Below are 12,037 nucleotides of genomic sequence, written 5' to 3' on the forward strand. Positions count from 1 at the left end.
CAAGCGCCCTGGGAAGTATCTCCACCTGCACACGGGCCCCGCGGGGCTGGGCTAACGGCGCGCCCGCTTGACACAGGACTCTGCTTCTTAAAGGCCGTGTTGCTTCCACCTTATTTAACTATTGTGTCTCAGTTTCCTCTTCTTCATAAGCTGGAGCTAACAGTCATCTACCTTGCAGCGTGCTATGAGTTTTAACTCAGTTAATACTGACATCTCACAGCCAGCGTTCAGTAAATAGCCCACGCCGTTAGTATTACGACCAGAATTCGCCTAAAATAAAACAATTTTTAACCATCAACAGTACTTCTTTCTTTCTTTTTTTTTTTTTTTTTTGCCGTCTACTATTTTGGCATCCGATCAGCAAGCATTTTTTTTCCTTTTCAATTTCTAGAGCATTTGCATGGCACCCAACATATAATCTAGGAAAGTGGCTTATTTAGAACGAGCTGAAGGATCGACCCCACATGGCACGGAAAACTACCCTGTGTTTGAAAGTAGGTGAGCATTTCGGCAACAACGCTCTTCAATTAGGAGCCGTCAATTGATGTTAAAAGCAGAACCAGGACTTTTGTTCGGTCAGCTTCCCCTCCGTGCCACGGGCTTCACTCTGAGGAAACCCTTTTATAGCGAATGTGGCTTGGGGCACATGGCTTTTAAAAAAATTAGCTCTGCCCTGAAAAAGAGCGACTGGGCTTGGCGGCCGCCAAGCAGCGCCGCCCACCTCTGGGCACCGGGGCGCGCCCGGGGGGGGGGGGGGCGCAGCGAGCGGGGCGACCCCCAACGGGGAGGCGCAGAGGCGCCCGGCGGGCGCTCGCGTCTTACCACGAACTCCTCCAGGGTCTGGTAGGTCCTGCCCCGGAACTCGCAGTAGTTCCTCCTCTCCTTGCACTGCGGGCAGCACTGGCTGGTGTCGACGTGGATGCAGCGCGGGTGCAGCCGCGGGCACTCGGGCTGCGCGCACAGCGGCCCCTCCTCGGTGCACAGGCACGGGCAGGCCGAGGGGCCCGGCGCGAACTTCTCCCCGATGGCGTAGACGAAGCCGCCCTCGTCCACGCAGCCCTTGCCCCGGTAGTCCGGGTACGCGTACTCCTCCGGCGGCTCGGGCGTGGGCTCGGGCTCCGGCCGCGCCGCGTCCTGGGCGGCGGGGGGCTCCTCGCGCGGGGTGTCCCCGCGGGGCCGCGCCGGCAGGGCCCCGGCCTGGGCGGCCCAGGCCTGCTTCTGCTTGGTCCACGCCTCGCGGCCGGCCGGCCCGCGGCCGCCCCTGCTCTTCCAGTCCCGGCCGCCGCCGCCGCCCGCCCTCGTCCCTCGCCGGGCGCCCGAGCTCGCTCACCCGGCCCGGGCCGTCCCGAGACGCGTGCTCGCGCTTCTCCTGGCCCGGCTGCTCCGGCGCGCGGGCCAGCTTCTCCAGCGGCATGCTCGGGCTGCACAGAGCCACCACCAGGCAGCAGGTGAGCAGGAGGGAGCTGGACAGCGCGCCCGCTGCCATCGCCGCCGCGCTGGGCATCCCCTACCGCGTCCCGGCGGGCGGGCGGGCGGGGAGCGCGGCCGAGGGGCGAGTCGCATTCACAGCCCGGGGGCGCGCCGCCGCCAGCCGGGAGCCGCCGTCCCTGCGGAGAGAGAGCAGCGCACAGCTGAGCCCCGCGGCCCGCGCGCGCGCGGCCCCCGCCCGGCCCCGCGGCTGCCCACATCCGCGCGCCGGACGCCCGGCGCCGGGGCCCGGCCGGGGCGCTCAGGCGTCCCGCGTGGCGCAGACGTCCGCGGAAGCCAAGTCCCGGGAGAAGCCCGGCCGCCGGTGCTGCTCCCGCGGCCGTGAGGAGCGGGGAGGCGGCCAGCCGGGCCCGCGCCCCCTGCGAAGCTCGGAGGGCGCCCCATCTTCCGGAGCCCCGGGTCCCCCTCCCGAGGTGCTGACCGCACTTTCCTAAAGGTTACCCATCGCGGAATTGCGCAGTGGAGGACACGAGGGACCCCTCCCTCGCTCGCCTTAGGGCGTCTGGGGCGGAGGGACGGGCGGGGGTGAAGGCAGCCCCTAGGGCCCGGTGATTCATCCCCAACAACTTTTCAACCGCCCCCGCCCCCTCCCCCCCCCAGGCAGGAAGAAAGTCCCCGACGACCCCCTCATCCTCAGTACCCCTCCCCCTCCTCCCCCTCCCCCGCCGCGAGGTCGGGGATCCTGGCGCCCAGGCAGTCGCTCAGCGACTCGGGGCGTTAACAAGAGACCCCTGCGTGGGTCGCAGCGCTGTCTCACAATTTTTTTTTAGATCGGGGGGGGGCGGTCGTGGCGGCGGGGCAGAGATGCCCGGCAGCACCAAGGTGTGCAGTCGAGGGGGAGGGGGCTAGGGGTGCAGGGCGCTGGGCGCGGCGAACCCCTCACTCTCCTAGTCTCCGAAAGCCTCTCTGGGTCCCAAACTTTCTGCCGCCCCAAGGGGCCGACAGAACCCTAGACGCCGCAGGGTGCTGGGAACCCAGCCTCCTCCACCTGGCCCTCCGCCTCCCCCAGCCCCGAATGCGGCGCGCTCCAGGGGGTGGCTGTGTCCCCCTCGTCCCCACCCCCTTCCGGGAGGGCTCCGGTCACCCCCGCCCCCTGCTCACCCCCAGCCCCGGCCTGGCGGCCCTCATCCCAGGCGAATCGCCCAGAAATACGAACTTGGAGTTCGGAGGCGCGCCTTGGGAGCAGCAGGGAGGCGGAACGGTGCCCGGGGCGCTGCCCCCCAACACGCACCCCCAGCCCTGGGGGCGCGCGCCCACCCTACGTACATGAGCGCGGGGCGCCGGCCGGACGCCGGGCTCGCGGCGGGCGCGGTAGCAGCAGCGGCGGGCGCGGCCCCGGGAGGCCGGCGCCCATCCTCCGGCCGGCCGGGGACCCGCGCGGGGCGCACCGCGGAGAGGGCCGCCCCACCTGCGCGCTCCGCCCGGCGCGTGCACCCGGCTAGGGCGGCTCCGCCCGCTGGCTCGTCGCGCCGCCCGCGGCCGCCGCTCGTGGCTCCAGGTCGCGTCAGCGCCCGCGCCGCCCTCCGCCGCTCCTCCCCAGGTGTGCTCCCCGCGGTTCCGGTCCCCAAGACGGACTGCGCCCTTGGGGCACCCCGCCTCGGCCTGGCGCCTCTCCTCCGGCGGGGACGGCGGGCTCCCCGGACCAGGCAGGGATGCTGCGCGAGGCGCGGCGCGTCGGACGCAGAAGAGACGCCCGGAGCGCGGCGGGCGAGTGGCACCGAGGCCGGAGTGGGAGCCCGAGCGCCCTCCTCCGGCCTCCCCGCCTCCCCCGCCGCGGCCGCCTCGGGCCCCGCGCCCCCTCCTCTGCGGCCCAGGGGCTGGGGGGGACTCCCTCCCGCTTGCTCCCTTCCGGGCCCCCCAGACCCACCTGTCAGCCTCCCGCGCGGCCGCCCCCCCGTTCTCCCCTGTCACTCACCCTCCCCTGGCCCTTTCATCTCGCCATTTCCCTTTGCTTTATTCTTTAATTTCTTCCTCCCTAATTGGCCCCCTCTGGCTTTCCTCCCTGAGGACAGCTCGGTGTTGCGACTGTTGAAAAATCTGAACCGAACTGCGTGTTCAGTTTGGAATTCGAAGGCCGTGTTAGCTTAGCAGCCTTTTGGAGGGTTTTTTTTTTTTCTTTTCTCCCCTGCACCCTCCTCTTTACATTCAGAATCCCAGAGGCACAGTCCTGTAAGAGAGAAAAGTCATATAAAAATCCGTTCAGCGTACTTCCTCCGGTCACGAACAGGAACGGTTCGGATTAACTTGGCTAGAATGCTAAATCGCTAAGCAGAGGCCCGAGTGGTTCAGGCCTTTTCCTGTTTGATCTTGGCCAATGGATGCGCTGCTCTGTTTGGATAAAGGAGACAAGGTAACTGTTCAAATTAACCCCCAAAGTGGACTTTGTATGGAGATGCACATCCGGAAGGCCGCGGTTCCTAATCCTGTCATCGCAGAACCCCTGAAAATGCTCAGACGTGCAAACACGCAACTTTCCCCTCTAAGGAAGGGCCCTGGGCTGGGCGGTGGTGGAGGCGTTGAGGAAATTCCACTTTCCCCTACCTTACAAGGGGATAAATCAGGTTGAGATGAAGTTCGGAAAAGACAGGGAGGCCGCGAAGGCCTGGGCGACAAGGCGCTTCTACTTATCCACCAAGATCAAATAAAAAACAAAAAAGTTGGGTGGAGTGTTTCTGTGCCCAGGAAGATTTGAGCCTTTCTGCCTTTGCAGTCCCCACCCTCTTTTTTTCTTCCTGTCACTTCGCGGCAAGAGACAGGTCACACTTGCCCGCGGGGCAGGGGAGCCTGGCCACCCAGACTGATTCTTCTCCAGTCGGTAATCATCATGTTTGTGTTTTTGTTTTGACAACAAGTGCTCTCCCGTGGTTGCCAAACAGGTGGGAAGTGAGAGGAATTAAACCCTAATAGTCTGTACGGAAGATTCTGTTGCCGGTGGATGTAGCCGGTGTCCAGGTTCCTGTCCCGTCCCAGAAAGAATTCAGAGACAAGATGGAGAGATTGAGATGGGAAAGTGAGGATTTATTAAAGGATGGATAGGACACTTTCAAGGGGGGAGTGGGCAGACTCAGGTGAGCAGCTGCCCCGAGCTGCTTTGGCAAGTTGGTTACACAGGGTGTGAAAATGAATGGGCAGAATATTCATTGGGGAGGGAAGGTTTTGGGGTCGTGTTCCCTGATTTCCATCCCAGCTCCACCTTCCCGAGGGGAGGAGGCATTTTTGTCCTTCTTTAGTCTGGATCGGACGTGTCGTGGCCTCGGTGCATGATGGGGACTTCTGATCTGCAAGGCTAATGTTACTGAAATGAGGGCAGAATGAGCAAAAGGTTCCATTTGGACACTGGAGATTCCTGGCTTTTCTCACCTTTCTTTGTCGGCCTCTAGGTCGCTCATCACCCCAAAAGTTGTGACCACTCGTCAGCCCAGAGGTCCCTGCTTCTCCTTCTCTGCCCGGGGACCCCTGGTGCTCACATGATGTGTGGTTCCCTGCGTTTGGCCCACGCCCCTCCTTTCTGCCCAGTTCCTGCCATGTGGCCAGCGTCCCCCTTTCTCGGCACATATCTAGCTGTCTGCCTGCTCTAACAATTCTACTTATGGCTAAAAAAGTTGGCTGGGGGTCCGATCTGATGGAGAGAATTACGGCGTCTCTCCCGCTCCGAGCTCAGTCTCGGGCCCCTTGAATCAGAAAGCTTCGTGCCAGCTCGTGTGAGCGCCGTGGAGAGCCAGGGTGACGAGACCGGGGACGCGCAGGGAGGGGCCTGACACAGTGCGGCGTCACTCACACCGCCCGGGGCCCGGTCCCCTGGTTCTGTCCGCTGCCCTCGGAGGCGGTGTGACGGCGCAGAGGAGCGAAGGGGGACTTCGGGAGGCTTTGCACCCTTGGTTAAGCCCGATGCCCGTGCAGCTCTGATGAGCTGGGAGATGCCAGGAAACGTCAGGGACTTCGCAGGCATCGCAGGGGTCTGAGCCACCTTCTTCCTTGCTCTCTTTCTTGGTCTACGTTCTCCTGCGGCTGCAGAGCGAGAGGCGGCGGGAGAAGGAGCCCTGGCCGGGGAGTGAGGTCACACGGGTGTCTTCAGGCTGCAGCAGGGGCCGGTTTGGTGGCCTCAGACCATCACCCGGCGTCTGAGCATCTTCACTGGCTCCTCTTTAGAAGGAAGAAGAAGGCCTCCAAGCGGGTAGGAACCCCGAAGTGCGCTGAGACCCTTGCCCGCTGTCCCCCTGGTCTGTTACGTCCGTCTTTCTGTCCGGGAGCCTGAGCGCCACCCATCGGCACAGGCTCGGTCTCCTCCAGCAGCGAGTCCGGGCGTGCGTGCTCACCCAGGCCCACCCGGAGCAGCGGGCAGAGCAGGCTGGTCCCAGGTCGGGGTCCAAGTTGCCTCCTAGGTGGCCTCTCCTGTCCCCTTGGGCGTGGCCAGTCTCCCCTTCCCCTCCGTCACCCGGGCACGGTTTCTGTCTCTGGGACCAGCCTGGCAGCGGCTGACTTTCTCTGGGCGCCAGCGTGTCTGCACCCACCCCTGAAACGGTGGCTTAGCAAACAGAGGGCCGAGCGGGGCTTCATCCACCTGCCTGTGCTTACAGGCCAGGACCCCCGTGAGCCAAAGGAAGGGAGCACAAAAGGAGGAGCGAGGAAGGGAGGAAGGGAGAAGAGAAAGGACCGAGGGAGGGAGAAAGGCTGAAGAAACGTGCGTGTCACTCACACATGCCGGCCACCTTCAGAGCCATCTCCGTCATTTCCGCATCTTGGGGACCCCATTCTTGGTTTCCGTTTTGCCGGTGGGCAGGTTGAGACTTGGCCAGGGTCACTGCTCCCAGGACAAGAGCCAGGTGGACAGTGAAACCTCAGGCTAACTCCAGCACTCCGGCCCCCAGGCGTCACTGCTGCCCGTCTCCAGTGGCGCCCTGTCGGCTCCCTCGTGTCCCTGACCCAGGCCACGTGGGTCTCCCCCGCCCCCCAGTTCAGCCGATCCCACCTGACTTCACGTCCTGGGCTTTGTGCTTCTGAGAGCACTGAGAAGTGGCGACCATGAAAGGAGCCAGAGCGGGCTGTGTGTCCTCATGTCCCTTCCGGGCAGCACAGGAGAAGAGGTGCCAGGAGTCGGCCACCTGCTCCGAGGGCCGGAGACACGGTCGCCTGCGGGGACTTGGGGTGGCAGAGGTGGGCTTTGTGGCCTGACACCATGTGCATCTTCTCCACCAGCAAAGAGCTCTTGGGGGTGCAGAGGGGAGCGTCTCTAGGCGTGGCCGTGGAGAACGGGAGACGCGGAGGGGCTCCTGCAGGAAGCTGACCCTCTGGGAACCCCAGTGCCGGGCACGGGATGGGGGTGGGGCACCTACCCCAGCCTTTGCAGAAAACACGGACCCTCTCGCTTGGTCCTGCTCGTCGCTGATCGCCGGGGCACAAAACATAAGGGTTGCTTTTATTTTTAGTTCGCACCTTTGGTGACGCTGCATTTAACGTGAATTCTGGACTTGGCCCCAGGGGGTCGGGGGCAAAGCTGTAAAATCTTCACTTTCCCACGTTGGAGGGAAATAAAAACCGCTTCTACCCGCCTTCGAGGGCCAGCAGTTTTGTGGTGAGGCAGAAGGTGGATCACGGGCTCAACTTAGCGAGCCCAGGTTTATCACTGTGCCCAGCGCAACCCCGGCAGTTAAGGGAGCCGGGGACCCTCCGGCAGAGGCCGTGGCTGCACCCCGCTCAGCCTTTGACGCGTGTCTGGCCGGGCCAGCCCGTGGCAGAGGCGGCCTGATCGCCCCGCGCCTCGGAGGCTCACCCCTCCTGCTCTCCTGCCCAGAGCCACCAGCGCCTGTCCAGGTGACCAAATGGATGACTCAGGGGTATTGCTCTAAAACTGGGGGCAGAAGCGTGTTTCTTGAAAGGAGGTGTCCAGGATCCATTTTTGAGAAACTGTGAAGTCACCCACTACATTCGCATCCCAGACCACAGACACGGAGGTGGATGTGAAAGTTTCAGAAATAACCCTAAGGAAGCAAGGGTGCACAGGACGGACGGGCTCGGGGACGGCGCGGGCCTGCGGGGTTCTGCTGACACCCCGCAGGCCCCGGGAGAGGGGGCCCGGGTGCCTCGGGCGGGGCTGACAAGCCTTCGGCGGCTCTGGTTTTAAGGTTTCCTCCTCCTTCTGGGCAGCCCCGAACGAGGCAGTGTGGCAGGTGCAGGGCACCACGTTGAGTCTAAAAGGAGCCCGGGGCCCACCCTGGAGCACTTCCAAGGTGGGGTGGGTTTTCTCACGGCCTCTGGTCTTCCCAGAAGCCAGGCACAAGCAGGGACCAGCTCTGCTCCCTGGCCCCCCACCCGAGGCAGGATGCGGGCAGAGCACAGAGCAGTGCAAGGAGGGTATTTCCAGAGTGCAGTGACTTCTCTCCCAGGCCCCAAGTGGCTGGGCTTCTGGAACCTTCCAAGTTACGCCGAGGAGACTTGGCAGGTCTCTGGGCATCTCAACGCTCTCCCGGGGGTCACCAGCGACGAGTGATGGTGGAACCCGAGGAGGGAGCCCACAAGAGATTCCTTCTGGAAACGGTGAGCCAGGCATGCTCCGCGGGCTCAGACATTGGGCTTCCGACGTGAGCACGTGGTCCAGTGACCATGGGCCCACGGTCATAGGCGGTGCTTCCTTCCCCCAAACTGCCTCCGAATAGAACCCACATGTGGGCGCATCCGGACGTCTGGGGTCTGGGGCGGAGGGGGACAAGGACAGTGCCTGAATCGTCGATCTGAGATAAAAGCAGAAGGAACCGGTTGGTGCTTGGCACTTAACCCAGGAGGCATCAAGGACCGAGGGGGAGAGTGGGACATGCGCGACGGGCTGGACTTCACAGCAGCTCAGTCCCGGCACAAGTCCGGTCTTCCTGCAGCTCACGGAGCCCTCCAGGGAGTCCACGTCTTCTACCGGGCCTCCCGGGGGTGCGGGGTGATTCGTGCCTGCAAACCAGAAACGAGGCTGACACCATCGAACTGCCCGCGGAGCCAACTGCCTTTCTTTGCTTTTCAGATCTACACTCTGCAGCATTTGTAAGACAGTGTTGCATCTATTTCTTTTGTTTGTCTGTTTGTTTGTTTTAATTGAAGTACCGTTGGTTTACAACGTAGCATCAGTTTCTGGTGTAGAACATAGTGATTCTGTTATGCTATGTATGTATAAATTTTCTTTTCCATGGTAAGTTATTACAAGTTATTGAATATAGTTCCCTGTGCTAGAAAGCTGTCTATCTATTCTGTACATAATAATTTATCTGCTAACCCCAAACCCCCACTTTATCCCTCCTCCCCACTTTCCCTTTTAGCAACGATAAGTTTGTTTTCTTTGTCTGTGAGTCTTTCTGTTTTGTAAATAAGTTCATTTGTGTCACTTTTTTAGATTCCACATATAGGTGATCTCATATGGTATTTGTCTTTCTCTTTCTGGCTTACTTCACTTAGTATGACAATCTCCAGGTCCATCCATGTTGCTGCAAATGGCATTATTTCATTCTTTTTTATGGCTGCGTAGTATTCCACTGTACACACACACACACACACACACACACACACACACACACACACGTATTTCTTTAATTATCTCTCTCACCTTCCATGCCTCAACTCCCTTCCCAAAAGCCCCTTCTGTATTTGTAGCCTCGCTCCTGTGTACGTAGCAGGGACAGGACAAATGTTTATCAGATGAGTTAAGGAAGAAATGCAAACAGCATGATCTTCTATGACCTCGCTCTTGCCTGCCCCTCCTGCGACTCCCCCGCCTCCACGCTGGGCTTAGCCATGTGTCGCGGCACTGCAGGCGCACTCAGAAGTCTCCCGACTTTCCCCCATCCTCTGCCAGGCTGTCCCAGGCTCTCACCCTTCTCCTCCTCACTCAAGAGTGTGCACGTTATGTTCCATCTCTGGCTGTCAAGAGAAGCTACTTTTATTTAAGCATCAGGTAAAAGGAGGGCTGAAATTGCTCTGCAGTCTTGAGCCAAGAAGTCTTGTTCTCTTGCTCTGTCCATGCCTTCTGCATCCCAATTATGCTCTAATTTCTTGAAATATTCAAGAGGGAAATCTTGCAGGATTTGATTAAGGCTTGCAAGATTTCATACCTGGTCAGTGAAGGGGTCACTCGGCGGTCCACTGGAGTTCGACAGTGGGCAAGCGTTCTGCATCCTATAATTGTGGAGCTGGCCTCATGGACGTCATCTTCAGCCTTCATTTCATTCGTGGCATCTGTTCAGGGAGCCTGGTCCCTTATTCCTATAATCCTCATTCTGCCTCCCAGTATATTAACTCACCAGCCAGACTTCCACCCAGAGATGTGACGAGGGCAGGAGGGTCGGACTTCTCGCTGCCGGCTTTCTTCCAGCTTGAAAGCAACTCACTCACGGATTCATATTCTTGGAGTAAAGTTTTTCGAACAATCCAAGCCACCTCCTCATCTTGCATCCAAATTCTACCTCTTACGGTGCCCCAAAATTCTTTTTATTGTTGCATCCATTCGAGGTTTCCTTATTCAGGCTCACATTGATTTTATTGGATACTGTACACATACTTATATAACTGTAGATAAATAAACATTGCCCCTCGACATCCATTCTCTTTTTCTGATAACGAACATTGGCCTGTTTCCCTCTGGAGAACCGAGCACTGCTCCATTCTCAGACACCTGCTTCTCAGGCAGGGCTGTCAGCTGGGCTAAATCACAGGTCTGGCCAGCATCACGGTCCCTCCCCGCAGTGGACGGTTCAGGGATGTACATGTGGTCCTCGGGAGGGCCGCGAGAGCCAAGCCTGTCACTTCCACTTGAATCATCTGAGAGTAAAATAAAAATTTTTTTTTTATTTTATTTCACGGTGTCTCCAGGGATCAAAGCCAACGCATGTCTTTTGTGCCCAAGCCTGTCTGAACTGGAGTTTCCCCTCCCTGGCAAATTCAAAAGCTCTGACAAATGAAACGGTTCATTGATGGAATTCAGCGATGTCATCATTCGAACAGGGGGCCCCAAATGTACCTGCAGACACAAAATTCCACCAGCACGGTTAGACTGCGAATACTTCGAGCCTTTTACTCGATCTTCTCAAAGGTGCCCTGTCACTTAGAAACCCAGGCACTGCTCTCTCCACACAAAAATCCCTTTCATGCACTCCCAGCGAATCTGCCTCTGTAGCCCTGCTACGTTTTTTTTTTTTTTTTTTCCTGGCAACCCCAGCCTCCAATCAAGATTTCTGGGTCCCTTCCAATCACAGCACCATTTAGAAATACTCAGCATCTTCCAGCCTGGAATAACGAATCGATCGCTGTAAAAGGAGAAACAAGCTCGCACGTCCCCAAATGTTTCCTTACATTCGTTCTATTGTAATTTCACTTAAATATATACAGACATAAGATACTACAAACTCTTAAAGGCTTTGGCTTTTAGGCAAGCATGGAAAGGAATTTACAGATCGGAGATAAGATAAACGACAAAGCCAATGGAACTGAAATGAACCGCGTTCGTTTACGGGGACAGAGGCACAAACCCTCCTGAAGATCTGTAGCTGCTCGCAGGATAGGAAGCCCGTGGGTCCTTCTGGGCTCAGCATGGTGACAGGATTCGTGCCTGGTGGGGCCTGGATTCTCCAGCCTTCTTCCCTCTTCAGATTACCTCCACGCTTTATTAGCATGGCCTCCCATGAAGGCACTGGCCACCCCCTCATCGCAACGACAGTATTTCTGAATGAAGGGTCACTGCCGATTCTTATTGGGTCCACGAGGATTAAAATTGCACCGACCATCAGGCCTGCATCCTGCGCTGTGAAAAATGAACTCACAGCCCTGTCGCCGTGAGGGCGGTCCTCTGAGCATCTCCAGCACGCTGATTGCATTTCGCACCACTTCCTTGGGGAACAATTTACAATCACTTGCACAGGTTTTATACCCTGGGCTAGATTTTGAGAAGTGTGTGTTACCTGTGTTACCGCGCACCGATCAAGATACACATTGTTACAGTCAGTCAGTCCCTTCTCTGCCTGCCCAGCAGTCCCGCCCCTGAGTCCCGGAGAACGTCCATCATTTTGCCGGTTAAGGACTTCCCATACTTGGAACCACGGAGCACCCAAGAGTCTTTGGTCCCCAGTTTCACTCGCTGTAACGTTTCCGAGATGCTTTCACGTGTCACGTACGCCGGGGAGCTGCTCACCTGATGGCTGAGTGACGTCCCCTCGTATGCTCCACCAGAGCTATTTTTCCCATTCCCCTCCTGATGGACATTCAGGTTGTTTCTGGCTTTCAGAATAAAAGCTGATGTGAGCGTTTTTACACAAGTCTTTCTGTGAATGTAGTGTCCATTTTTCTGAGAAATAGAATTGTCACGTCTACAAGAAGGGTGCATATGACTAAAAATCTCCCTGGTCATGCAGGACACCCATCTGTCCTGGCAACAGCAGCTAATTGCCTGATTTTATTTATTTATTTTTTTTTTTTGCAGCTTTGCATCCCCCTGAACTTGCTCTGGGTTGGAAGAGCCGTGTCCCTCCCGTGCCAACGTGGGCGGAAATCAGCTTGAGTGGCAGACATCCATCCCCGAAGA

At 58.6% G+C, this 12,037-nt stretch overlaps 2 protein-coding genes across 2 annotated transcripts in view; both read right to left on the reverse strand.

Moving 5' to 3' along the window:
• Positions 1-2,054, reverse strand: part of VWC2 (von Willebrand factor C domain containing 2) — a 45,561-nt gene extending 43,507 nt beyond the window's left edge. The window contains 2 exon segments of the mRNA XM_032476243.1: positions 823-1,290; positions 1,292-2,054. Of these exon segments, the coding sequence (XP_032332134.1) occupies positions 823-1,290; positions 1,292-1,504 (681 nt within the window). The 5' untranslated portion in view covers positions 1,505-2,054.
• LOC116662542 (translation initiation factor IF-2-like) lies at positions 1,508-3,422 on the reverse strand. The gene is made up of 3 exons (XM_032476244.1): positions 3,404-3,422; positions 2,755-3,355; positions 1,508-1,607 (listed from the first exon to the last, which is right to left on the reverse strand). The coding sequence occupies exons 1-3, from the start codon at positions 3,420-3,422 to the stop codon at positions 1,508-1,510; spliced, it is 720 nt and encodes a 239-aa protein (XP_032332135.1).
• Positions 3,423-12,037: the final 8,615 nt, after the last annotated feature.

This window comes from Camelus ferus, unplaced genomic scaffold (genome assembly GCF_009834535.1).
Source record: "Camelus ferus isolate YT-003-E unplaced genomic scaffold, BCGSAC_Cfer_1.0 contig313, whole genome shotgun sequence".
Taxonomy (NCBI): domain Eukaryota; kingdom Metazoa; phylum Chordata; class Mammalia; order Artiodactyla; family Camelidae; genus Camelus; species Camelus ferus.

What these genes read in the sequence shown, in the direction of transcription:
- LOC116662542 (XM_032476244.1), bottom strand. An exon ending in GGCCGGCGCCCCGCGCTCAT is followed by an intron (nt 1,608 to 2,754) that starts GTACGTAGGGTG and finishes CTCTCTCCGCAG; the next exon opens with GGACGGCGGCTCCCGGCTGG.